Source organism: Rhinopithecus roxellana, chromosome 5 (assembly GCF_007565055.1).
Source record: "Rhinopithecus roxellana isolate Shanxi Qingling chromosome 5, ASM756505v1, whole genome shotgun sequence".
Taxonomy (NCBI): domain Eukaryota; kingdom Metazoa; phylum Chordata; class Mammalia; order Primates; family Cercopithecidae; genus Rhinopithecus; species Rhinopithecus roxellana.
Genome location: NC_044553.1, coordinates 134,904,989 through 134,932,633, shown reverse-complemented (window position 1 = coordinate 134,932,633; position 27,645 = coordinate 134,904,989). Strand labels below are relative to the sequence as shown.

Here is a 27,645-nt window from a genome sequence, read left to right as displayed (position 1 = left end):
ACTGCAGGGGCTGGGAGGTTTCCTGTTCCCTGGCTTCAGGCTCACCTCAGGTCAGGCTCTTCCCAGAGCCAGTGGGGCTAATGCCGCTGGGCTGGGGGAGGGCTCGGGCCCCAGCCCCAAAGGAAAGGAGACAAGGCTTACTCGTTGTGGTTTCTGCCCAGCCCACACAGCAGGAGCTGGGGAGATTTTATTCGTTTCAGGGGAAAGTGACAACAGGAATGAGCGAAGTGTGAAAGTGAAAGGAAGGGGCAATACTAAGATGAGAAGGGCCTGAGCAAAGTCTAGTGCAACACTGCAGCCATCCAGAGCTTGAGGGAGGGGAGGTCCATCACCACCAGGCCCTGTGGGCCAAGCACACCCACGTTTCTTCTCTCTTGTCAGATGTGATGAAAAAGGGAAACTTGGGACTCTGGAGCACCAAGATGGAGCCAGACGGTCAATACTGATGGACTTGCAGCTAGCACCATGGCAGCCCTGCCTGGTCTGGGGAAGCTGGCAGGAGGCGATGGTACCTGGGGGGGCAGACTGCCCACCTCCCACTTCTTCAGAGGACTGTTTCCTGCCCTTCACACCATCATCACGTTGGGCCCGGCACTCATGTCCCTGCACTTGGAGTGAGCCCAGGGACACAGGGCAGACAGTGGGCGTGCAGATGCTGCTGCCGCTGAGCCAGAAAACATTTCAGGCAGGAAAAGCAGGTGCACACATTCACACAGGCCTCTGGGCACTCCACCAGCCAGAATGAGACCAACTCCTTGACCTGGGAAGTCAAGTCCCAGCGGGAAGGGCTGGAAATCGCACGTGGTCAACTTCTCAGCTCTCTCTGCTCCCCAAACCCTGGCCCTAGGCTTGCTTTGTCATCACATCCCAAGGCCAGAGGGCTGCTGCTGTCCCCAACTTGGCCCTGCCAGAAGAGGGATAGGGGTGGCTGGCATGATGGGTGAGGGGAGCATGAGAATGTGCGGAGGCCTTGGAGGGAGAGGACTGGCAGTTAACGACAGGAAGGCTCTCTATACCTGGCTCCCCAGTGTTCTGCCCCTGGCACTCAGCACAAGGAGCCAGGCTTTGGGGAGACTTTGCAATCACCGCCCCCAATCCTGGTCCATTTTCCCCAGGTAGCTTTCTTGGAACTCACCTTGACCCCTCCTCAGCCAGCAGCCCCCACCTCCAGGGGCAAAGGAGCTGGAAGGCAGTCCTGAACTGGTGGGAGCTGGGGTCCCATCAGCCAGGCCCCGTCCCTCACAGGAAGTGAGATGAGGTGATACCATGGATGGTGACTAAGGCCCCAAAGTCCCTGCCTCTCTGCCTCCCCAGAAACCTCACAGCCAGGCCAGCCCCCGGAGCAGAGCCTGTGTAAACACGCCCAGGAGGGGAGGAGGGGTTGCTACATATGAGAAACAGTTAAAAATAAATTTAAAAAGCACCACTATGTCCTGTGCTGGTCTCCACAGCCCCAAGTCTCAGCTCAGGAAGGGTGAGTGCTGGGGGATTATCAGCTGGGGCTCGGCTCCCTCCCCTGCAGACAGCAAGCAGGTAAGAGCTTCATTTTGCTGTGTTCTCCATGGAGGGCTCTGGGAAAGGATCCTGCAAGTTGGAACCTCCGAAGACTCCAGAACCAGGAGTGTTCTCATATCTACTCCCCTCAAACCCTGTCATTCCCGGGAAGCTCCCAGAGGTGGCTGAGGCCGCGCCCCTGCTCATTAACGGCAGCATCCAGACTCAGAAAGGACCTAGTTTCAGCCTGGCACCTCCCAAGGTGAGCCATCTCTTCTTAGGCATAGTGGGAACATGGAGACCACACCACCCCCACTCCCTGAAAGCTGGGATGGGATGGTGAGTCAGGGGTCACCATGTGCCTATTATTAGTCTGGCTGAAGTTAGGCACCTCCCAGGGCTCAAGTGACCCCAGGAGGAACTTGGGGAGGCAAGGGACTGACCAGCTAGCCTCCCAGGATGCCTCTGGCCAGGCCATGCTGGATCTGGCTCTGGGTCAAGCGCTGCTGGTTTGAAGAGCTGCCAGCCTGTGGCGCCTTCCCTGACAGGCACTCTCATCAGCAAAGGCATCCCTGGCTCTGCCTTCCCTTCCTCTTTCTTTGCTTCGAAGGCACCATCCATCTCCCTGGCAGGCCGAGAGCTACACCGTCTGTACTCCACACCACCCCTGCTGCTGACCCAGCAACTCCAAAGGGCCTCTAGTTTGTCCTGCTCTGGGAGGGGACTCAGTGGCTTTTCCTTCTCCTCAGCTGCAAGGATCCTCCCCTGGCCCAGCCCAGCTCTGGGGAACAGGACTTTCCTACACCCCACCTCAAAGCATCTTGGTGGACTTCTCCCCAGCACGAGCTCTCTCTACTTCAGGGATTGCAAACTGGCATCCTCTTTTGCCAGTATTGGGTTTTTAAGTTTTTATGGAAGTGATCACCAGCATTTAAAAATTCTATTTCACATAAAAAGTCAGAATTCTGGCCTCTGACAAAGCAGACAATCTGGCAACACGGGGCTGGCACTGTAAGAACAGCTGAGCAGCTGTGGCCCCTTTAACAGGGTGTGCCCTCTTCAGGTAGCCATAGTCCCCACGCAGCCCTGCAGCTCTCCTTCTCACCATTTGCTGGCCCTGTTGTCGTTTGAGTTTACAACCCTAGTTCTGATCTTCCTTATGTAGACCCCCAGCCCTTCTGCAGCCTTACTGGCAGCTGCCCCTAGTGGCCTTACAGCCTCTCAGTAAAACAACAAAACCTTAATGGTCATCTCATCCATTTACCCTTCCATAACCCGAATCATTTCTACCTTTCTACGCCTCCTGACAAACAGCCATCTAGTCTTTGCTGTAGGCAACCCATTACTCCTCAAGCAGCCTGATCCTAAACTCTCCCCCACATCCCTTTCTCACTTGCATCCCCCAGTTCCCAGCTGTCCCTCCTCAGTGGCTGCACTGCACCCTTTCCCTGCACCTCCTTGTTGCTTAAGCCTCCAGAACCTACCCCCGGCTCTGCCAACCTCTCTGCATCCTCTCACTTTCCCACCAGGTATCTCATGCTGACGGGCAGGCTGGGGACAACCCCAGGTGCCTAGGTTCTTCCCTGCCAGGGCCCTGATGCCCTGCCACAAGTGACTGGCCCAGCCATCATTGCAACCCCAAGCCAAGATGGGCTGTTAAAGGATGCAGGGCAGGCCTGGGACACAAGCATCCTAGTCTGGTCTTGATTTCCCCAGCAGGGGCTCCTGGCACTGCCAGGGGAAAGACCCAGGCCCAAGCATCCCACCCCATCAACCCATGCCCAGCCACAGCTCCTGGACTGGTGCCCAGGGTCTGCTCAACTCCCACAGCCATGCTGGCCTCAGTGCCATTCTGGGTCCTTCACCAAGCCCAGACCCTCTGCAGGGAGCCCATGGGCTAGAGCAACAGGCAGAGCTGGGACTGAGCAAGTAGACTCGGTTAGGCCCTGGGAACTTTCTGCTCAGAGGTCCTTCCCTGGGCTCTCCTATCACCCCTCCTCTGCCCACACAGCACTGCCCATGGGGACCTCCAGGGCCTGAAGGCTCTCCTAGGCCATGAGCTCATGCTCTTGGGGCAGATGTGGCCTGTGCCAAGCTCCTGGTTAATGGAACAAACCTTTCTCAGGAGGACTCCTACCCTGTTTCCCTTTCCCTGGGTCAAGATTCTGCCAGGGCAGGCAGAACTGGAGAAACATCTCCATCCCACCTCCACCCCCCACCACGGGCCTGGTAAGGCTGGGAAATTTCCCACTGATAGGATGCACTGAACTCCCAGAGAGAAGCCAGGGGCAGAGGCACCAGCAGAACCAGCAATCTCTCTCACCTGGCTCCATGGCACATGGATCTCCTAAGCACTGGCCTTCCCACTATCAGCAGATCCATTTGGACTATTTTCCCCAAATACCTTAAACTTCAGTTGTAGAGTTAAAAACTCCAAATAAAATACTAACGGCCTCTAGGCCCAAAGTTAGGGGGCTTGGCTCAGTGGGAGCAGGAGCAGCTTGGGGGGCTGAGCTGGAACACGCTCTTGCTGTAGCCTCTTGCCCTGCCTCGTCACCAGCCCTGCCTTCCCCCATGCATGAGGCTGGTTCCAGCAGGTGGATCCTGACCCCTAGGAGTGGGTGGGGCCTGGGGTGCTGGCATCCGCCTCAGACCCGGATCTGGTACCCATTGAGGTCTGGCATGGCTTTGGGCTCTGAAGGCTTCTTGTCACCAGAGGGCCTGCGGGGAGGAAGAGAGCAGAGCAGGAGGAGAGTGAGTGGTCTGTTAGGGAGATGGAGTTGGGGAGCCAGCAGCGGCTGCCTGGTGGCTTCCCAGCCACATTCTCCAAGCAGCCCTCCAACGCACAGCACATGCGTGTGGAAGTGTGTTTTTGGATGCCCTGGCCTGCCTGTGCTGTCTGAATGTGGCCCTGGCTCGCTCTCACAGGCTTGCTCTCTGCTGGAGGCTGGCTAATCTGGCTGCAGTTGGTAGGTAACAGCTTAAAGTACAAATCTCTCTGAGGGGAATCTGTCATCTACAAAAGCCTCTTAGATAAAAGTCACAGATGATGGATATTTTGGTGCCAGAGGTCTGCTTAGTACCCCACCCCTGAATTCATACCAGAGAGGTGACTCCTGAATGACAATTATATTTAAAGCAGGAGTCAGAGTGATGTGTAGGAGCTGAAATCAGAGGAGGAGAGCTGGTATTTCAATGGCTTGTTCTTGCTACCTAGATACAGACAAAAACCAGACTTTTGGGTGGGGGGCAAAGTTATGTTCAAAGCCAGCTAATATTCAGGCCCTCCCCCATGGCATTCCTGGGAGGCTCACTGCCTTGCAGGGCCCCATCCTTTCCACCTTTTCTCTCACATAACCCCTGCTCAGACTAGTGGGCTAGCAGAGTTTGGTTTCTCCGGGGAAGTGGAACTGCCTTGCTGTGGGAAATGTCAATACACAAACCCCTAAACCCACCATCCCAAGTCACCTCCCCTGGGTGGGAGCAAAAAAGAGAGAAGGGTGGGAAAGAGGTACAAAAAAAGAGGGATACACACGATGAGAGGAAAGGAAAAAACCCTCTTTGGACCCACCCAGGCATGATCCTTCTCTCACCGTCTTTCGCTGCGGCTGTTCCTGCGGTGGGGGCTGGACTGGGCCCGCTGCGGAGAAGAAACATCCTTCTTCCGGTCCTTGGTAGGAGAGGGAGGGCCCGTCCCTTTGCCAATCTAGGTGCAGAGGAGGAAGCAACAGCATCACTCCAGGGCTGCCCTGGAGCCCAACCTCCCCTTCCAGGAGCCACAGGTCCCTGGAGGCTGCCTTGGGGAAGGCCCAGGGAACCTCAATCATGGCTCTGCCCTGTCTGGATCTTTCCCAACCTATTTCCCAGGCACTAAAGCTGCCAGGGCAGGAGTTTCTCCATGGGGCTGTCCAATCCCTGTGGGCCCTTGAAGGCAGAGTGGAAGTGGGGGAAGTCACTGAGATATCATAATATTGCAAAAAGTCCCCCAACAAAGGCCAGGTAAACGTGCCAGTTGTGGGAGCAGCCCATGCTGAACTTGGGGCTGAGATCCCACTCACCCCATAAGGGTGATGCTGGTTATTTCCAGCCATTGAGAAGTCAGATTGGTAACTCTAGCTCTGCTTAAGAAAAAAATGATAGCCAGATGTGGTGGCTCACGCCTGTAATCCCAGCACTTTGGGAGGCCAAGACGGGTGGATCATGAGGTCAGGAGATTGAGACCATCCTGGCTAACACGGTGAAACCCCATCTCTACTAAAAATACAAAAATTAGCTGGGCGAGGTGGCAGGTGCCTGTAGTCCCAGCTACATGGGAGGCTGAGGCAGGAGAATGGCGTGAACCCAGGAGGCGGAGCTTGCAGTGAGTGGAGATTGCGCCACTGCGCTCCAGCCTGGGCGACAGAGCGAGACTCCGTACTCAAAAAAAAAAAAAAAAAAAAAGAAAAAAGAAAAAAATGAGAAAAACAAAGGAGTCATCCTTTACATGGCACCATCAGTTTGACTTGAGTTTTCAAAACACAGGAGCGCTGGAGAGGGGCAAGAAACAGAGGAGTGTTTAGCACTGAATAGGCTGGGAATGCATCACAGCTCTAAATACTAGGTAACTATTGGCTCTCACCCTAGATCCAATCTGATGCCTTGAAGACACAATAGCAAACTGAGCAGCAAGAGCCAGGGTGCTGGGGGACCCAGAGCTAGGTGGGGAGCAGCAGCTCTCTAACACAGGGTTGGCTGTAGCCTGCCTCTGCCCTAGGGGAAGGCCCTGTCACCCCAGGAGATCTTGGCCTAGGGCTGGCAATGGCTAGGGCAGCTGTAGCTCTTACAAATCCCTGCCAGGACACCTGCAGGCACCTGCAACACACCTGGCTTCCCCATCAGGAGGCTGAGCTCCAGTCCGTTCTGCCTCTCACTGCCTGTGAGCAAGACTCTGAGCTTCCAACCCTGAAAATGGAGCTACCACCTACCACCCACTGTCAAGAGAAGCAGTGCACTTGGCAGCGCAGAGGTCGGTGGCTGAGGAGGAGGCTCCAGGCTGCCTGGAGGCGCAGTCACAATACAGCAGTGAGTGAGCTATGGGGATACCCAGCAGGGGGCCCTGGCAGCTCCTGGAGAACCGAGGCAGAGGTCAGAATTCTGCCTGCTGAAAGGCTCTAGGGCTCAACAGCTCAGCCCAGCTGTTTTGGGTGCAACAGCCCCCAGCCCACTCCCCATCGCCTCCTGCTCAAGTGTGGATGGGAAGAGGAAGAAGGATCACCGCCCTCATTGTCTTCCACATGGTCTGACTTCCCTTTCTTCTGACCTCCCCCTAGTCCTTTAATGGTTGCTAGGGTTGGGGGGCAGAGTCAGGATGCCTTACAGGAGGAGCGGGGAGGCTGCCCATCACAGCACCCAACCACACCCTCCAGGCAGGCGGTGATTCCCCACCAATGACCTTGACTGCAAAGTCCCCTTCTCCACGTGCCCAACACCTACCACCATCCAAACCCAGCCCACCCACCTCCTCCCTCCGCAGCCGTCCCGGTCTGCCCTCCCCAGGGGACCACCTGAACGATATTGACCACTAAGCAAGGCCCCAGCACCCTAGTCCTCCGAGAAGTTCCCCAGTCCTCTCAATCCTACATCGCCTCTGCTGGGGCAGGGGAGGGGGCGAGGGCGTGGAAGGCGGGCCGACCTTGAGCCGCATGTCGCGGGCGTGGCGCTCCAGCTCCTTGCGGAAGTCATCGCGGCCCAGGCGCTCCACGTCCAGCACCGAGTGCTTCCACTCGATCTGCTCCACGCTGTGCGGGTCGTGCGACACGCTCTGGCCCAGCTTCACCTTCTTGAGCACGTGCCAGCAGCGACCGTAGGCGGCCTCGAAGTCCAGCACGAGCTCGCTGAGCGTGCGGAAGGCGGGCGGCTTGTACATCAGGTCCTCGCGCCGGCTCATGCCCAGCGCGCCGTAGCGGCCCGCGAAGTTCACCCCCAGCACGATGTGGCGGAAGTAGTTCCCTGAGAAGTAGGTCTTGAAGCTGATGGGGAAGCGCTCCAGGGTGGGCATGCTGTTGGTGAGGTAACTGGCCAGTGCCCCGCTAAGGAAAGAGCCGGGAGAAGCACGGGCCAGCACAGCAGGAGGGACTGGGACCGAGAGCCAAGGGGTCCAGGTGCCGCCTGCCTTGGGGTGCAGACACCCGCCCTGCTTATCTCCACACACCTGACGTCTCCTCCTGGTATTCCTGCCATCTAGTATTGAGCCTGGTATCCAGCAGGAGTTCAAAATAAAGGGAACCTCGAATAGGCACCGGACTTCCAGGGATTTGTGGCCACCGCTCTAAAGTCAAGCAGGGCTGGTGCCACACTGCAGGGCTTTTCAGAGCCTGGTGGCCCAAGGTCGGAGGAGAGGCCTTGCCTCTCCTGCCCCACTCCCTCCTCCTCCATCCCCCACCTCCGCACACACACAGGCCGCAGACACGGCCTCTGGGTTTTGTTTCTCCTTCACACATGGATTTCCTCACAGATGCAGGCAGTTCTGTTCAGTCACCTTTCTCTTACCCCCGCCCTGTCCTCTCCCCATATCCACATGCACCCCTGCCTCTGGCCCTTCAAATACAATCACGTGCACTCCCGAGGCCTGGGAGGTGCCTCCAAGCCACCCCCAGCCCACTCCCGCCTCCTACACCTCTGCCCCACCTGCTCACCTCTCCAGTCCTCGGGGCCTCCCACCTGAGTTTCTCTCACCCGCCTTTCCCCTGCCCGCCAAAGCTGGCTCCCCCTCAGGCCTGAAACTGAGCCTGCACCACCCTCCACCTCCTCTTCGGCACTCACCATAACCAGCGTTTACCACTTCTTTTTCCTTACTTATTTTGTCTCCTCCACTAGAGCACGGGGCCCTTGTCTGTCATGTTCTTCAGGGCCCAGCATCAAGCCGGGCACACAACAGTTACTCAATGAAAGTTCTTGAACAAATGGGTAGAAGCAGATGAATGGATAGAAGCATGCAGCAGACACCATGTCCAGCGCTGTGCTGTGTCTCACGGCACCGGCACAGCCCATTGTCCTAACAACTCTACACACTGCCACTATCCCTCTTTGCAGAGGAGGACTCCCAGGCTCAGAGATGTTAAGGAGCTTGCTTGGGGGTCACACGGTGAGTAAGTGGCCCAGCCATGACTGAAGTCCAGGTCAGCCTGACCTCAAAGTCTGTGCTGAGACATTATGCCACCGTCCCTCCAGCGCTACCATCATTCCACCAATGCTTACTGATCCTGACTCCTTGTAAGTGACCAAGGATACAGCGATGAGAAACACACAGCCCTGCCCTGCAGAGGCTCAGAGTGCGGTGAGGACAAGACGTGAGAACCATTGAGTGCGATGTGCCCGAGGGAGCTGTGGGGACACTGAGAAGGAACCCCTCACCCAGATGGGGGCTGTTCCCATTTTCTTCCTGCCCACAAGCCACCAGGTGACCCCTGAAAGGCTTCGAGACCATAGGACCCTGCCTGGAGTGACTTCTGTGTGTGCTCCTGGGGAAGGGGACCAGTCTCTCTCCTATGAGTGTGGGAGCCTCCACTTTGGTGTGTGGCCCCTGAGGAAGAAGTGAATGTGAAGACATGAAGGAGGCACTGGCCGCAGCCTGAAGTTATTGGGTGGGCTCAGGCTCATCCTAGCAAAGAATCCTATAAACAGGGCAAGGCTGTCGGGCTCCTGAAACGGGCCTGCCCTATTAGCAAATGCCTGCCGTCCGGACCTCTGCGGAAAGAGCACCCGCCGCCTCTTTGTGTGAACTTCAGGCAGGCATGTCTGTGTAGGGGGTGGGGATGGACCCCTGGATCACAGTCTTCCCAGGACCTGTCCTCAGAAGGGACTCCTGTTCCATCAGGCTCCCTCCCTCTCACCCACTTGGCTCCCACCTAATCTGTGCTCCTCTGCAGTGCTGAGCCCAGTGGGCTGCCTGCCCCAGGGGTGCAGGCAAAATGTTGAAAAAGCTGGTAAAGAATATGGGCAGGGTGGGAAGAGATGAAACAGAATTGACCTTGAGTTGTTGAAGCTGACTAACAGGCGCACAGGAGTTCATGATGTTCTGTTTCACGTGTATTTATGACATTTTTAATAATAAAATGACTGAGAAGAAAAAGTAGGGCTCAGGCACTGACCAGTTAGGATGGAGAACCAGCCATCAACACTTCCTCCTCTCCCGCTGCTTACTGTGGGGCTGGGGAGGGCAGCCTCTCCTGGTGGCTGGTCTGTCTCCAGGGCTACCCTGGTGACTCAGCTACAGGCCCCACTTCCGCCCTTTGGATTGGAGGCAGGGGTGTGACTGGAAAACCTTGTGGGGTTTTTTAAAAGCAGTTTTGATTTAGTATCTCGTCCAGAAATCAACATGTTCTGGAAATGCCAACATCTGGGCATTCCAACTGGGCCTCCCAGACTATATGGTTCTTGGAAATGGTACAACAGCCTTTGTGAGACACTATGCCCTGATTTGGGGTTCAGAAAACAGGGTCCCTGTGTCCACGTGACTCAAAAAAGAGCTGCCCAGTAAGCCTGGGAAGATAGCAACTGAGAGGTGGGGTACTGGGCCTCCGGGACTCCTCCATTTTGTGGGGGGCTCTTCCACTTTAGGGGGGACTTCTCCATCTTGGGGCCAACCAGATGACTGCATGTGGGAGAGCCCTGGAGCCCATCAACCTCCCCCACCCTCACTTTCGGGGCAGGAAGCTGAGGCCCAGAGAAGCCCTGGACCCCTCCCCTCCAGGCGAGGAAGGATACATTCCCAGGATCACGGCTTCCAGGCATTTGATTGGCAGGGCCTCTTTGGTCATTTCCTTGGCCAGGTCCATCAGCCTGTGGGAAAGGGAGGCAGGGCAGTAAGGACAGTGCCTCCAGCCCCTTCCAGGGGAGTGTGAGAAGGAGGGGACAGGGTGGACTAGAAATGCTAGAAGGACAGAGGCTGCCCCCTAAGCTGCTCTGAGCTCAGGCCCGGCACCTCCCTCCACACTCCCAACAGAAGTCTGGGGCCTGAGGGGGTGGGAAAGAGGCGGCCACTGCTGACAGGAAGGAGGTCCACTCTCCCTCCTCTTCCCTCCTTTCACTTCCACCTCCCACGCCTGGCTCTTGCTCCAAAGAGCTTTGGGGGAGGGCAGCAGAAGTTGGGGGCAGGACCTTGACCGCCACCAGGCTGGGGCCTTCTGGGAGGTAGTGTGGGGAGGAGGGACGTCAGCATCGATCTCCTCCCTTCTGAAGCACAGTGGACCCAACCAGGGCTTCTCCCAAGAGCTTGTTAATTGACTGTAACTGCCTCCCCGCAGCTGCCTGGGCCTGGATGTGGGATCTTAGGCAGATAGTTGCGTGCCGACTTCCGGATCTGCTCCTGAACTTGGAATTCAGGCCATTTTAAGACAGCCTTTCCCTGAGGCCTGGTTCCTCCTTCTGTCCCCAGCCTGGGGATTCAGCCTGGCCACTGGCTTTGCTCGGGAGGGCACCTGGACTCTTCCATGCCAAGTAAGGCTAGAGTGGGCCCCCAGCACACAGCAGCCACTGGCCAACAAGAGCAAAGCTTTGGGGATAGGGAGGGTGGACTCCATTCAGGGCATTGGAGAGGGCATAATTAAGTAATTTTGCTAATAAGCCATTTAAATGCATTTTCACAAAGAAGCAAACACATTATATATGGGGCAAGATGTAAAATTCACATTAAATTTTTTTTTTTTTTTGAGACAGAGTCTTGCCCTGTCACCCAGGCTGGAGTGCAGTGGCATGATCTCGGCTCGTGGCAACCTCTGCCTCTTGGGTTCAAATGATTCTCCTGCCTCAGCCTCCCAAGTAGCTGGGATTACAGGTGCCCGCCACCATGCCCAGCTAATTTTTTTATTTTCAGTAGAGAAGGGGTTTCACCATGTTGGCCAGGCTGGTCTCAAACTCCTGACCTCGTGATCTGCCTGCCTTGGCCTCCCAAAGTGCTGGGATTACAAGTGTGAGCCACTGTGCCTGGCCAATTCACATGAATTTTTAAAGCCCAGGGGTCTTAAGCTTGTGGGCATCTGTGGGCTAAGCCCCTAGACTTAGCTGTGGCATTCACTCTTCACTCTCCTCTGCCCTCGGGGCTTCATGGGCAGAAACTTTCCCGGAGAAGTGAATTCAGGCAGGGGGCTATGCACAGGGTGGCAGGATGGGAAGTGACAGATGCAACATTCTCTCCAGGGAGCTCCCTGTTCTCAGACCCTGGGCCTTCTACTCAATGCCCAAAAAAGAGTCCAGGGAGTAAGGCAAATGGGGTGACCATGCAAGTACCGTGCAATGGGGACCAGCAAGGGGGACCAGCAATGGGGAGAGCAGCAGCTGCAGAACAGAGAAGCGGGAGGGCTCTCTCCTGCAAGGTCCACCTCTCACTAAAAAACAAAAGATCTGAGGCTCCCCTACAGTCCACCTAGGACCACCCTCTCTCCTGGCCAAGGCAGGAGCTGGGGGCGGGCTCTCTCCCACTCTCTAGCTCAGCATGGACCTGGGATTTCCTTTTCATCAAGGCAGCCCTGGCTGTTCATCTCAGCCGAATTTTCCTCTTTATGACATCCTTAAGGCCCCATGGTGGCACCTGCCCCAAAGGCTGGCTTCCTTCCAAAGAGTCCCTGACTGCCCCATAAACTTCCACTCCAAGGCTCACTACAGGGCTTTCAAGAGGCTCCAAGCCAGCCCTGGGGCAGAGGACTGGCCTCCCCACACTTACCCTGTCAGAGGTCTGCTCTTCTTAATTTCAAAGAACTGTGTCCCTGTGTGATTGTACCTGCGGGCATGGGTTAAGGGCTTCCTAGCTTGGCCTGAAGGAGGTTGACCCTCTCTCCCTGCCTATCCCCAAGCTCAAGAGCCAAGTCTCCTGGAGGGGAGATGGGGGCACAGCATGAATGCTTCTCCCCACCTCACGCCCCCTTCACTTTCCCTCTCCCTCACCCTCCTTGGCTTTCTCCCTTGTTCTCCCCTGGCTTCCCTTCTTAGGACAAGAGACATGGAGCAGGCGGCCGGTCCGGTGAGGGCCAGAAAGAGGCTGTGGCTGGGAACGGCTCCCTGCAGCACTTCATCTTCCAACCAGCTGAGAAGCCACAGGAACTGAGAGGAGGCTAGAGGGTAGGGGGTCCAACTCCACCTTTAATTGCTCCTAAGCCAGCCACCTGCCTCACTGGACCAGGTTCCCCACTGGCATAGTGAGGAGCTGGACCTGATTTGCAGTCATTGGCCTGGCTTCCCCCAACTGGCCTGGCTTCCCCCAACCCAGGATCCATGCCTAGCTCTCCCATCTCTGATCTCTGCAGCCAGAAGCCTGGGAGACAGGACCCAGAACACACAGCTCTGGGGCAGGGTACAGGGGCTGGAGGGCCCAGAGCAGGGACACAGGGGAATCTGGACCCAAGGGAGCCCAGCTCTTCCCCTGCTGGCCTCCTGCCAGGGAAGAAAAAGGAGAACCAGGAGAAAATTCTAGGATTCCGAAGTTACCTCCTGGAGCCTAAAATCCTTTTTCTCTGCCATTTTCCTCTTTATTCAACACCAGACTTTCAAAAGCCCCAAGGCAGCTCCCTCTCTCCCTCTCTGCTAGGGCTGGGTGGACAACAGAGCAGGAGATCTATCTAGACTTGGCTACCCCACCAGCAAGTCGCTCAGGACCCATTTCCCTCTCTTTACCCCGTCATATGGCAGAAGCGGGAGGTAAGTGGCAAGAGCGTGCGGAGTGGGCCCTGCACTCATCAGACAAAATTCCTCCGACATCCAGGAGGGACAGAGGCCATGTCCCACAGCAGCAGGGACCACAGAGATGCCATGTGAATGGCAGCCCTGGCATTGTGGAATGAGGTGGCTCTGCTGATACCTCTTCAGCTCTGTCTGGAAATGCCCACCACAACGGCCAGAAGGTGGCCATGACCCTTGACCAGAGAGGATACTGCAGCTCCCTGATGTAGCGCTGCACAGCTTCCAGGCGCTCAGGGACAGGTGTAGACGGCTGGAACGTAGGCACACTCGGTATGGGGATCTGGGGACAAAGAAAGAGCTCCGGTCATAAGAAGAGGCTCGCCCTGGAGCTTCCAGTCCACCAAACCCCCTACGACTGGCCTCAGAGGCACCCCACCCTGGGGAGGCGCAGCTTCCCCTCCCTCCCACTTGAGCTTCCTTTCTTGGCACCCCCTCGTTGGAAGACTCTTGCCAGGGCCCCAGCCCAGCCATTCCTTCCCTCCCGAGACTTAACAGTATTCCTCATTTGGAGCATATGTTGATATTCCAATTTTATGCTTCTTTAATAATTTTAGAAAAACTTAGGTTAATTCACTGACTGTTTTAAATTTTAAATATTCATTAGTTTCAAGACTTAAGAATATAATACTGGGGTTAAGTTCTTTTAGGTTTGAAGTTTGCTCTGGTTCAAGTGCCGGATCAAAGTTGGTGTATCCGGGGTCCCATCCTCTCAGGTGGTGCCCTAGGCTTGGGGAGTGGTCCCAAGGGGGTGAGCATCCTTGGTAAGGGGTATGACCCACCCAGTATTATGGGCATATGTGCCAGGCCTTCCAGAGCACCAACTTGAACCGTCAAGGAGTCAGTCAGCGGTAGCAGGCCAGAAGGACATATTTTGGAACAGGTCTAGATGTAGCTCTGTTGCTGGGGCCTGCACAGGGGGCCTGGGTCCTCCTTCAAGTCTTCCCTTTCCTGCCAGCTCCGCATCTAAGCAGTACAGGTTTCCAGGTACCCAGCCAGTCTTCCTCCCCAGAATGCACTTTCTAGTACCCAGCCCAGAAATGGCGGAGGAGAGAACAGGCAGAGATTCCCAGTGCCTGGGAGCCCGGAGGCTGCTGAGGTAAGGTCAGGAACAGCTGACCCCTAGGCTTCCTTCAGCCTCCAGTCTCCAGAAAAGAGAACATTATGCCAGTGTGGGCCCCTCTCCAGCCAGGGGAGCCTGAATCCGGAGGTTTGGCTACAACAAGTCGGTGAGGCCGAGGAGGCCAAGAGATACATCAGCTAGGGTCCTCTGAGGTTTCAGAACAGACTTCCTTGGGTAGAAGAACCAGACTTCCAAGGACAAGGCCTACCCCTCAGAGCTCCCCCTTGGCCACCAGCACAGTAGCTATAAGGCTTCCCACATAGAGAGGTCCCACCCCCGCCCCCAAGCCTCCACTTGGCCCTCCAAGGCCAGACTGAGCCCCGCCACAAGGGAAGTGGGTAGGGCTGTGTAGGGAGGGAAGGATGAAGCTCTTTTCCTCCTTTCCTTGGGAGGCTCTTGAGTGGTGGAGATGCCAGCCCAGCTTTTTAAATAATGTGACCGCAGGGGCTGGGGCTCTGACAAGGAGGGAAGTGACACTCCAGTTATCACTGCACACTCATGTCTGGGGTGCTGCTGATGGCACAGGCACACGGGACAGTGTCTGACAGACACCTCCGCACTCTAAGGGGTGGAGACGCAGAAGGGAAGGGGCCCTGGTCCAGAGCCACAGTGTCGCCTGCACTTCCTAGCCCTCCCTCCCGTCTGTCTTCTCCTTCCTGTCTGGGCAGTCCCTAGCAACTGCACTGGCTGCCCTGACTCCTGAGCCGCTGACACCTCTGTCTGGAGGGAGCCATTTCCCTTTCACACTGCTCCTCCTCCCCAAATTGGCACCACCACTTACAGTCACCAGCAGGATAAAAGCCCGGGGTGGGGGGCTCCCCCTCTTCCTGTCTGGCCACCCTGTGCCAAATGCGCCCCAGGGCCTGGCCTCCCCACGTCAAGCATATGGGGGTAGGGAGGTGGAAGAGGAATTAGAGGAATTACTTAGCAATTTACTTTAAATAGCATGGCACATCCACCCAGTCACCTGGTCTCTGCAGGCGGCAGCCCCTGCGAGGCAGGGAAGCAGGCAGATCATCCCCGCACACAAGTGAGGATCCAGTGACCTTGAGGAGCTTGGGATAAAGACTGTAATACACCCTCCCACAAGAAGCTGCAAACAGGGAGCTGCAGTCCCAGGACTGGATCATTCACCCAGAGCCAGGCCTGGGCCGGGGCCAGGCAGTACCCACGAGAGCACTGGCACTGGCTGTTCAGACAAAGGACCCAGGAGCTGGCTGCTCTGGGAGAAGGAAAAGTCAAGAAAATACCTGGGGGTTCAGAAGCAGGACCTTAAGGCCACCCTCCCCGAGGCTAGCTCTTTGACTCAAGTCACCCCACTGCAGGCAGCACCGACACCTTATTTTCTGAATGTTCATTACCCACGTGGACTCGTTCACTCAAACACAAATAATAAAGATTCTGTATATGCAAACGATCAGGCCCACTTTAGGACTTGCCCCTCACCCCAACCTCCGAAACAGGAAACAGAAGTCGGGAAATCCTTCCTCACTGTTGAGGGGTGGGGAGGGAACCTACAAGTGGGGCATGGTGGGGGAGTGGTAAAGCCACCAGATCTCCCCAGGGAGCACTCCTTCTCCACAGCCAAGGTCAAAGATTTCCCCGGCCCCAGGAACCCCTACAGTCCTGAGTTCTCCTGAGACATTCCCACTGGAGGGGTCTATTTCAGTCTAGCACAATGAGGCCTAGGGGAGGTGGGGAGAGCTTGCGGCTGGATGTGTGTGCCGAAAAAATGTGGCCTAGAGAGCAACAGGGCTGAGTCTCCAACTAGATCGTCACTGTGGATATTCAGCTCTGCCATTTACAGTCACGACTTTATTTATTTATTATAGATTTTTTGAGACAGAGTCTCGCTCTGTCACCCAGGCTAGAGCACAGTGGCGTGACCTTGGCTCACTGCAACCTTCATCTCCCAGGTTCAAGTGATTCTCCTGCCTCAGCCTCCCGAGTAGCTGGGATCACAGGCATGCGTGACCACACTCAGCTAATTTTTGTATTTTTAGTAGAGACGGGGTTTCATCATGTTGGCCAGACTGGTCTCAAACTCCTGACCTCAAGTGATCTGCCCGCCTCAGCCTCCCAAAGTGCTGGGATGACAGGCGTGAGCCACCGCGCCTGGCCCAGTCGTGACTTTAGTGCCTCAGGCACTTCATTTATAAAGCGGGCACTAACACAGAATCAGCCTTACAGTGCGAATGAGATGCTGCAGGTCGAGGTCTTAGAGCAGGGTTTGGCACATAGCACAGACTTAATTCCTGTTCACTGTCATCATTATCAGTGTGTCCCGAAGATATCAGTCCGCCCATGCTGATCACGGCAGTTTCCCTTTTAGAGGAGATGTCCAGGCTGGGTGTAGTAGCTCATGCCTGTCATCCCAGCACTTTGGGAGGCTGAGGCAGCAGGATCACTTGAGCCTAGGAGTTTGAGACCAGTCTGGGCAATATAGCGAGACCCCACCTCAACAAAAAAATTAAAAAATTAGCCAGGCATGGTAGGGCACACCTGTAGCCCCAGCTACTCTGGAGGCTGAGGCGGGACTATCACTTGAGCTCAGAAGGTAGAGGCTTCTGTAAACCATGACTGTGCCACTGCATTCCATCCTGGTGACCAAGCAAGACCCTGTCTCATAAATAAATAAAAGGAAAGCGCTCTGGAGTCATCATAAGTGACTAGAGGAGATGTCCAAATTCCCATTCTGCAGGAAAAGACCTTCAGCAGCTGGGTCTGGGGTCAGTGGTCACTAAGCTTTTAAAGGTGGTGGAAGCCTGAAACCTCAAGGAGAGACTCTTATCAAGGAGCCTAAGCTGTTGCTGGATGTGGGATCTTTCTAGAAATTGTTGCCCTATAACATACTGGCATCATCCCTGTAATTACAGGCTGCTTCTCCAACGCGCTAGTGGGGTGTTGATGAACACTCACTCGTTGCTCCATTACTGGGTATCTATTAGAGGCACCTAATGAAGCATCACATGCTTTGCATCGTGAATTCCTCTAACATCCTCTTGATGGGCAGTGCTATTAGCTCCATTTCACAGCTGAGGAAACTGAGGCACAAGAACGTTGCCTGTCTCCCTCACATAAACAGTTATGGGAGATCAAGGATTTGAACAAGGTGGCTTTGACTCCAGAGTGCTCTCCTTTTATGACACCACCCTGCAGGGGTCCCAGACTCAACCACGTGCAGGGGCCAGGCAGGTAACATACACAGGGCAGGCGGGCCTGGTAGGTGAGTGGTGGAGATGGTGGCAAGATGGGGGAGTAGGACCCACTCCCCAGCGCCAGCTGACAGCTGCTTCGTGGGACTGCAGATTCCCATGTGTTCCCAAGTCATCTTATTTTCTGAAAAGATGCCAAAAATCTGGATCTTTATGTGAGAAATCTCCCAATTTTAAATTTTGGCTCAAGTGGCCTTTTAAAGCATTGTACAGTCCCAACAAAACATTTCTTGAGCCCCAAACTGTGTGGCCGCTCTAGGGAATGCCCCTGTGCCAGCTCCAGTGGCATGGCCCCTAGGGATGGTAAGGATGGGGTCAGCTCACCCTGCCACTGGCACCCAGGCGCCCAACCCATGCTGCTTCTCTCCAAGGCCTGCTGGACTCCACTGCACTCTCAGACTCTAAGGGCACCTTTCTTTTTTTTTTTTTTTTGAGACGGAGTCTCGATTGGTCGCCCAGGCTGGAGTGCAGTGGTGCGATCTCAGCTCACTACAAGCTCTGCCTCCCGGGTTCACGCCATTCTCCTGCCTCAGCCTCCCGTGTAGCTAGGACTACAGGCGCCCAACACCGCGCCCAGCTAATTTTTTGAAGTTTTTTAGTAGAGATAGGGTTTCACCATGTTAGCCAGGATGGTCTTGATCTCCCGACCTTGTGATCCGCCCGCCTTGGCCTCCCAAAGTGCTGAGATTACAGGCGTGAGCCACCGCGCCCGGCCTCTAAGGGCACCTTTCTACTCGGCCCAGGTAGAGGAGGGACCTCATGCAGACTCATGCGGTTTATCTGAGATCTGTGGTTTGAAGAGGGGGAAATTCAATTTTTTCCAAACCTCTCACAAAATTCCTTCCACCCTAGGGGTGGAAGTCTAGGGGTCCGTCACAACACAGCCCCCACCCTTAGACTTCCTTCATCCGTGTCCTTCCTGTATATGAGGACTGAAGATGACAAGATGACATTACAAACCAGTTACTAGTGAGCTCACTGAACTTTTTTTAGTTCCCAGGAGTGGTGACAGTTCTGCAGGGAACTATTCACACTCTTTTACGGCATGATTCAGATATAAGCCATCTGGAGAGCTGCCCAACGTTTTCAGGTAGGAGCAGGGTGTGACTCTGGCCTCATCGGGACAACCGATCTGAGCAAAACCTAGTCTTCCCACTTGATAAAGGACATGAGTAAAGGTGATGGACATCTGGCTGGGCGTGGTGACTCACGCCTGTAATCTCGAGCGTGGTGGCTCACGCCTGTAATCCCAGCACTTTGGGAGGCTGAGGTGGGTGGATCACCTGAGATCAGGAGTTTGAGACCAGCCCGGCCAACATGGTGAAACCCCGTTTCTACCAAAAATACAAAAATTAGCCGGGCATGGTGGCGGGTGCCTGTAATCCCAGCTACTTAGGAGGCTGAGGCAGGAGAATCGCTTGAACCCGGCAGGTGGAGTTGAGGTTGCAGTGAGCAAGATCGTGCCACTGCACTCCAGCCTGGTGGAGAGAGTGAGACTCCGCCTCAAAAAAAAAAAAAGGTAATGGATATCCAATAACCAGGTAATGGTTTGGGGCTTTACAGTCTGTCAAATACTTTAACACACAGTCTCTCATTTCATCTTCCCCACAATCAATCTCATTTTATTGATAAGAAAATTGCATCTCAATTAGGTGAAAGGCGCCATATAGATAAGCAGGTGGCCCCTATCAATGTCAGTATCCTTTGATGCAATACTTTCACTTTCAGAATCTTTCCCAAGGAAATAATCAGAAATGAACCCCCAAAATTATATTTTAGAATGTTCACCACAGTATTCATTTTAGGAATAAAACTGGAAAAAACATCCAACTATAGGGGATTAGCTAAATAAATGGTAAGTCAGTGCAGAGCGCATTTATGTGGCCATTCCAAATCAATCTACATTTTGTTTCCCCTGGAAACATTAGGCAGTATTTTAACCTTCAACCTTTGATTCTCTTTTTCTCAGAAGACACTTTCTGATGACTGTACCGATAACTTGGTAAAAACAAAACGGGCCACTTGTCCTCATGTCTAATTCATACTAACTTCCATTCTTCCTAGCTCTCTTCCTTCCGACCTGGGAAGGCAGGGCTAAGCACTGGGCTCTGAACTCAGTCCAAAGGGCTCTTTTTTTTTTTGAGATTTCAGGCCTCTGCATTTGGCAAAGTGCCTCCTAGTCTTGATCATGTTTTTTTTTTCTTTTCTTTTTTTTTTTAAATATCAGGCATGTATTTCCATACAGCAGCGTACAGCACAGAAACTCTCAAATACCCTTTCATTCAGCAAACACACACACAAGTGCCTGTTCTGTGCCAGGCACACAGGAGGCCTTGGGAAGACAAAGATGAATGAGATACAGCCTCTGCTTTCATTGGTGACACAACTGAAGGATAGCTGTCATGGAGGAGGAGTTACAGCCAACACAGAAAAATTATTTCATTGTATGCTTCTCTATAAGACCTCTTCTAATGTCCTTGAATCCAGTGTCCAACAGAGAAGAGGACCTGAACACTTCCCTCCACCACCACCCCCCTTCTCCTGAAGACCTGAAGTTGAATCTCAGTTCTGCCACTTACTGGCTGTGGGGCCTTGGGTTCCTACTTGAGTTTTCAGCTTTCTCATCTGTAAAATGGAAACCCAAATTGCACTTAACGTCACAAGGCTGTTGGGAGAACTCAGTGACATAATGCACAAAAATATTTTCTCAACATATGAAGCCCTGCATCTCCTTAGTCATTCATTACATTTGTCTGCTCATAGTTCTTTAGCTTGGCAAGTGTCATCAAGCAAATGAGACGTCAAGCCATCCTAGTGTGTTTGTTAGTTCTATCTGCTGCTGTCCCCTCCTGTAAAACGTAGGGCATTTTAAAAGACAGCAGAGAGGACCTCCTGGAGACAGGTATGTGAACCTCCCTCCTATAACGGCAGTGAGAGAAAGTTCTCCGAGACAGGTATGATTTCTCTGCATTTTAAATATCTTACTGAGCCAGTGGTCCCCTGCCCCGTGGGAGAAGAGTGTGGCTTTACTCTTAGCCCCAAGGTCACTAAAACCCTAGATTGTGCTATCACCCCCGACCCCCAAGCCTCACCTTGGGCAGGTCTGTGGCCCCACGGATCCGTTGCGCCACCTTCTCTCCATCGGGGTGGATCTTGGCCACGTGTTTCCACATCCTTTCCCAGGTGGCCTCATCCACAGGTAGCCCACCCCGGTTGACAAAGAAGGGGACCCCTCCGTCTCGCAGGTCCTCTTCCCCTTCCTCTTCTGGCTCCTCATCTCTCTGGGCTGAGGCTCCTTCGCTGGTCTCCAAACGCCTGACCCCAGAGGGGGCGGTGGTCACAGCGGATGTTGGAGTGGCACCACTGCTGCCACCCCCAACCACCTTCTTCCCCCCTGGCATCCCTAAATCCTCGAGGGGGTGGTGGAGGCGGGAAAACAGGTGGCTCACAAGAGGCCTCCCACACACCAGCTGCCGAGATAACACATGGCCAGAGTGCAAGGCGCCTTTAAGAAATCAGGGCGTGGCTCCTGTACAATAAACTACTACTTGATAAAAAAAATCAGTGCAATACGGTGAAGTGGGGTCCGAGGGGGTGGGTTGTCTGGGGTCAGCCTTGGAGGCCTTGTTCTGTTTGCAAAATGGGACAAAGAGAACACACCCCACCTTGGCAGCCGTCACAAAGCACCCCCATCTAACTGCGAGAACAATGACGGGCAGCAGTGAGGGCTGGCAGAGCGGAGAAAAGTCGAAGGGAAACTGAGGCCAGACAGCTCGGACCAGCGGCTGCAGAAAGGCCAGAGTCAAGGCACCGGTGCCCACTGGGCGCCCTGGGTCTCAGTTTCGGAGGGAACAAAACCCCCTACACAACTCTCGCACGCTCACATCTGCGCGCGCCCCAGGAGAGACCGAGGCGACTCCCGGCCGCGCGAGCTCCGAACCAGGACCCCCGGGCGGGAGAGCAGCGCTGGGGGACGATTTCTCCGACGCGACGAGACAAGTCCGGGAGCCAAGACTTGCAGCTGGCGGGGCGCGGGGAGGGGGCGCGCGCCGACGCGCACATTCCACGCCCGCGGCCAACTCCCCTTACAAAGTGGGCTTTGTCTGGGCCCCCTGTCCCCGCGTCCCCAGAAACAGCGGCGGAGTGCCCAGAAAGGGAGCGGGCGCGGCGGGGAGGCGAAGGCTGAGAGCGCCGAGGCCCAGCGGGTCCCCAGCCGGCCGCGTCTCAGCGGGAGGACCGCGAGCACCTGGCGCCGCGCTGCACCAGCCGAGCCATCGCAGGGCACGGGGCCCGCGGCTCAGCGGGACCAGCTCGGGCGGCTCGCAGGGGCCAGGCTGAGGTCACCGAGCGGCGGGCTCCGGCCGCGGGGTCGCTGCCTGGCACTGGCTGCAGCATGGGCGGTGGCGCGGCCGGGGCGGGCGGAGGATGCTCCGTGGCTGTTCGCTTGGGCTGCCGCTGCCCTGGCTGAGGGTGGAGGAAGGACCGCGGGGCGGGGACAGCAAGCCCGGAGGCTCACGCAGCCTCGGCCGGCGGATGTAGCTGGAGGCGAGTGACGAAGCCGCGCCAGCGGGCGGTGCGCCGGTACCTGGGGAGCAGTCCGCCAACGCGGAGCCCACCAGCAGATCGCGGCTCGGCGAAGCTGGGGCCGCCGCTGCTGCAGCCCCGCCGCCCCTGGGCCCTGCTGCCGCCGACCGCGTCCCCTACCCGCCAGCCGCCCACCCGGCTCGACTCCGGCCCGCGCCGCGCATGCGCTCCGTCCCCCCCTTAAAGGGCCAGCGCCTTCGCGCCCCGTCCTCCGCCCCCCGCAGCGGTCCCTTTGGCCCAAGTTGGCCCAAGTTACCCCAAGGACGCCGGTGGGCATTCGCTCCCTCCTCACCCAGCTGTCAGGGCACCGCGAAGCCGGTGCGAAGCTGCGGAGGAAATTTTCAACGTGCCAAACGGAGCGCAAATCCATGGAGATTCCTAGTGCAGAAGGAATTCCTGCGGTGGGGCATTTCTTGAAAAGGATTCCTCGCAGGGGCCCTCAGCGGGTAGGACCGAGAGCACTGGCCTGGAAGAGTGGGATTCTAGACCAGATTCAGTGCCTGTGTTGCTTTGGGACGTTCAGCAGTTCCCTTTCCTCTGTAGGCCTCAGTTTCCCCATATCTCAGCCGAGGTGGTCACAGTGAGTGAGTGCAGAGTCCCTCCCAGCGCGCACAGTTCTTACAGGAGTACATCTAGGGATTGAGACAGGAGGGTCACTACCTCTAGAAACGAAAAGGATGAAAGTCACCCTGTTTTATCCGATTGCCTGCACTGGTGGGAATGGGGTGCGCAGAGTTCGCCCCTAGACCGTCTGCCTAGACCGGGCTTTGGACACTCCAGACCCCGCGGACCAGGGTGGGACTGCGACGTGGGCGTGGGAGGCAATGCTTGGGGAGGGTCGGCTGGCCTAGAGGAAGGTGAAAGTACAACCGGCTGTGGTGCGTGGCCCCTGAGCATTGGACACTGAACGTACCCTCGGCCTCCGTCATGCCATAGAGTTGTAAACCGTGGGAAAGGCACTATCTCTAGGCTAAGCCAAGAACTTTAGGAAAAGACAGCCGAGTGTGTGCTTTAAGACGCTCTCCCTCTCCCCAACCTGTAGTTAGCGTGAATCACAGTCTTGTAGGGAGAATGCAGATTCCTTGGCCTTAGCGGGCAGATTCAGATTCCTTAGTTGTGGAGTCATTGCATTTCTTGACAAGCTGAGGTTACTACACAAGGGCTGGGTTAAAGGCCTTAGAGAGTCCCCAGGGCCTCAGTGGTTTCACATCTGTTCCCTAAAGCTGTCCCTGGTCTCTGAACTTTCTGGGTACCTCCTGTGCTCCTGTAGCAACCTCTTACTACCTCCAGGGTCAGAAACCAAGGGTTATCAGTGATGGGAAGGATCACAAGACTCCAAGAAAGTTAATTCAGCCTGGATCTTCTTAAACTCACTGAAGCAACAAGACTCCAAGCATAGAAAAGTCACTAGGGATCAACAACTGTCACCCTGTATTGTATAAACCAAGTCTCAGAGGGTAATTTCCCAAAACTCACACAGCTAGTAAGTGGCAGAGCTAGAATGTGAACAGAAGTCTTACTTCTTCAGACACTTGTTTTTCACTGTATACATTGCTTCTTGTGTTAGCCAAGTGGTGCTGGTTTTAAAATTGGCTTGCATGCTCTTGACCATTCTTTTCAAAAGATGATATCTAATTCCTTTCCTCCTGAATGTGGAATGTACCTGGTGACTGGTTTCTAATGAATAGAATGTAATGGAAGTGAAGCCGTATGACTCTTAAGACTATGTCATAAAAAGGAGACAGCTTCTTCTTGGTTTCTCAGAAGAAACCAGCGAGCATGTTTTGAAGAAGCCCAAGCCACATGGTGAGGCCACATGAGTGTGTTCTGGCTGACAACTGCTGCTGGGCTCTCAACCAACAGCCAGAGCCAATCACCAGATCGTGGTGAACTGAGACTTCAGATCTTTTCAGTCCTCAGCCTTTGAGTCTTAGAGTTTAGGTCCCAGACATGGAGCAGAGAACAACCAGCCCTGCTGTGCCCTGTCTGACTTTATCTCCCACAGAAATTGAGAAAGGATAAGTGACTATTCTTGTTTTAAGCTGCTAAGTTTTGGACTAACTTGTTACGCAGCATTAGATAATACCATGTGTTTTCTGAAATGACAAATACAATAGATGTAGGGTATTCATTCAAAGAGTGAGTATTCATAGAACATCTTCTATGTGTTTGGCTCTGTACTGTGCACTGGAGAAGCAGTGGTGAATAAGAGGGACATGGCCTTTGCCCTAGTTGGACTTATGGTCTACTAGTGGAGGAGATAGTTAAGCATGATTTCCATAAGGTGCTCTGCCAGAGGGTTATTCAGGAAGCTGTGGGAGTGCATACCCAGAGAAACTTCTCAGTCAGGTAGGGAACTGGGAAAAGAATAAATGAGTTGTGTACAAGGTCAGCATGGACTAGGCTAGAGAATTTTCTGGCATGTGTGCATAGAAGTGGAAGAGGATATGTGTCAGGCAAGGGGGCTTGCAAATAGATTAGAAAATGGTGAAACTGGAAAGAGATGTGTATAACCCAGTCTTATCTAAGCCAAAAACCCAGAGAGAACAAGTGACTTACCTGGTGCGGCACAGCTTGTGAACTGGTCTCAGATCCTGGGTCCTTCATCAAACACTCCCATGACTCCCCACATCTATGCCTTGGGAACAATTCCTCCAGCAGATAGTTGGGTAACTCTTTATTTGGCTCAAAGCTTTCATGACCATTATTTGTTTTTCTTTTCTTTCTTTCTTTCTTTTTTTTTTTTCTTGAGATAGAGTCTCGCCCTGTCACCCAGACTGGAGTGCAGTGACTCGATCTCTGCTCACTGCAGCCTCTGCCTCCCAGGTTCAAGTGATTCTCTGCCTCAGTCTCCTGAGTAGCTGGGATTACAGGTGCCCACCACCATGCCTGTCTAATTTTTGTATTTTTAGTAGAGATGGGGTTTCACCATGTTGGCCAGGCTGGTCTCCAACTCCTCACCTCAAGTGATCCACCTGCCTCGGCCTCCCAAATTGCTGGGATTACAGGCGTGAGCCACCACGCCCGGCCCTCATGACAATTATTCCTTTTGCTGTCTCCACAAAAACCGTGGAAGAGTTAGGATGAGTATGATTTCCATTTTAAAGACAAAGATAGGATGCATAAGAGAAGCTAGGCAAATTACATACCTAGTACAGGAGCAGGCACATTCGAGCTGCTGGGTACAATCCACTTTGATGATGACAAGGAGGATGATAATGATGCCTAACTCACATCATGTATCACTTTTGTTATCGTCACACTCTGGACTAATGGTCTGCAAACGAATGCATGTTGTCTTAGCGCATCAACACTCGTATTAATCTGCTCTGACTCATTTTCTATTCTTGTGACACAGAAGCTAGAGTGAAATTTCCATAGAGAAGAGTCTGTTGACTTAGCTTGGATCCTTGGCCTACTCCTTGGCTAGAGGAGGATGGGGCAATTTCATTAGTCAAGACTACAGGTGGTTGGGGGAGAAGGACTGCCCTAAGGGTAAATGGGGTGCTGTTAGTAAAAAAGGGGCATGGAGGCACACAGGTATAGATGTGTTTATAAAAGGTAGATGTTCTGCACTGTTCAGTATGGTAGCCAGAAATCATGTGTGTCTATTTAAATTCGAATTTAATTAACATTAAATAGAATTAAAAGTTCAGTTCCTCCAATCACACTAGCCATATTTCAAGTACTCAGTAGCCATTATGGCTCGTGGATACTGTAATGAATAGTACAGATTATAGAACATGTCCATCATTGCAGAAATTTCTTTTTTTTAATTTTTTTGAGACGGAGGCTCACCCTGTTGCTTAGGCTGCAGTGCAGTGGTATGATCTCGGCTCATTGCAACCCCTGCCGCTTGGATTCAAACGATTCTCCTGCCTCAGCCTCCCCAGTAGCTGGGATTACAGGTGCTTGCCACTGCGCCCAGCTAATTTTTTTATAGTTTTTAGTACAGACAAAATTTTACCATATTGGCCAGGCTGGTCTTGAACTCCTGACCCTGTGATTCACCCACCTCGGCCTCCCAAAGTGCTGGGATTACAGGCGTGAGCCACCGTGCCTGGCCCATTGCAGAAATTTCTATTGGACAGTTCTGCTCTGTGATTGTTTCTTGGGATTAAACTCTTTTTCTTTTCTTCTTTTACCTCATAAATTATGAACATGAAAACAGCAAAAAGGTGAGTCAGAATCTTCATTCATTTACTCAATAAACATATACTGTCTACTCTGAATCATACATGGTTGCAGGCACCAGGGATACCTGAGGGAGGGATCTGGGAGCACTTCTGGTCCAGTGGAGTGTACATTAGGATCACCCCAGAAGCTCTTAAAATTCTTGATACTCAGTCTGCACCCTGCAGAAATCCTGATGAAACTGGTTTGGAGTCGGGCTTGGTACCCATCATTTAGAAAAGCTCTCCAGGTAATGCGAATGGTAGCTAGGCTTGGAACCACTGAAATCTAGTCTGGCCAGTGAAACGATTTGCTTCAGGTCACCTGAAACCCTGAATCTGCATGGGTCTGACTTCCGCTGTGGGGTTCGCATGACAAAATCAGAGAGTTCTTTATGGACTTGGCATCTGTCTGAATTGACTGTTAAATTCTTAGAGAACAAATCTGTTTTTCCCTAATCCAAACAGAATCCAATTCACTGCAAATACCGTGCCAAAAGGACCTCTGGCTTGGGATTCATTTTAAATCACTTCTTTCTCAAACTGTCCATTTTGTTTCTGGAACTAAATTATTCAGCCAGGTGAGTGAAAGTCTATAAAAATAGCTACTCTTCACTAAGCACCTAGTGTAGGTCAGGTGCTTTACCTGCAGAGTTTCATTTAATCCCCAGGTCAATCTTACAGAGTAGGTATTGCTGACATCAGTTTACAAGCGGGCAAACTGAGATTCAAAGCCATTAAGGATTGTAATTTGTTCAAGGTGGCACAGCTGAGATTATAACTTAAGAGTTCTTGTTCTTTCCCCTACACCACTCTGCAACTACTCCACAGCTGAGAGCGTGGGGCAGCTCGCAGATGGCAGCATTCTGCTCTGGCTTCACATAGGAAAGAAAGCTTTGTGCTCATGAAGCTCCAGAGATGCTCCGGACAATTGTTACCTGAGCTTAGTGACAGTACCAGGGGCCTGGAGGAAAGGGGGATTTGGGGATAAGACAGATGAGCAGATTTGGAGTTGAGTTCTTTTAGTTGATGGTTATGCCTGGATTCCTTTTACTGAGGGATTTGGAAGAAGCAGCTAAGAACAATGTGGCGCCTGAAGCAGTTAGCTCTAAGACACCTAGCAATGATGATGCATGCTTGATATAAGCATTATCTATTCTTGGCCTGGATTCCTGTGGGCTGGCAGAGTGTCTGTGTTGCCATGTATCTTTGCAATCTGATCCCTGCCTGATACTTCCTGGGCAGCCTGGCCTGGCCTCCAGGGGCTCGGAAGGGCCAGGACTCATTGTGTCCATGCCAAAGAACTCTGACAGAGAGATCTCACCCCTGCCATTCTCTGGGGGCTACC

At 53.8% G+C, this 27,645-nt stretch overlaps 1 protein-coding gene across 3 annotated transcripts; it reads right to left on the bottom strand.

The window, feature by feature from the left end:
* Positions 1-143: 143 nt before the first annotated feature.
* VASH1 (vasohibin 1) lies at positions 144-22,388 on the bottom strand. Of its 3 annotated transcripts, XM_030930229.1 has the most exons (8): positions 20,634-22,388; positions 13,398-13,486; positions 12,194-12,250; positions 10,240-10,314; positions 8,764-8,856; positions 7,166-7,547; positions 5,088-5,200; positions 144-4,215 (listed from the first exon to the last, which is right to left on the bottom strand). In XM_030930229.1, exons 1-8 carry the CDS (start codon positions 20,940-20,942, stop codon positions 4,143-4,145), a joined length of 1,191 nt encoding a protein of 396 aa, XP_030786089.1. In that variant the 5' UTR covers positions 20,943-22,388; the 3' UTR covers positions 144-4,142. The 3 variants fall into 3 exon arrangements, with proteins under 3 accessions (XP_030786089.1, XP_010381001.1, XP_010381002.1); XM_010382699.2 differs by lacking the exon at positions 8,764-8,856; XM_010382700.2 differs by lacking the exons at positions 144-4,215; positions 8,764-8,856; positions 12,194-12,250 and having other exon boundaries at positions 13,325-13,486.
* Positions 22,389-27,645: the final 5,257 nt, after the last annotated feature.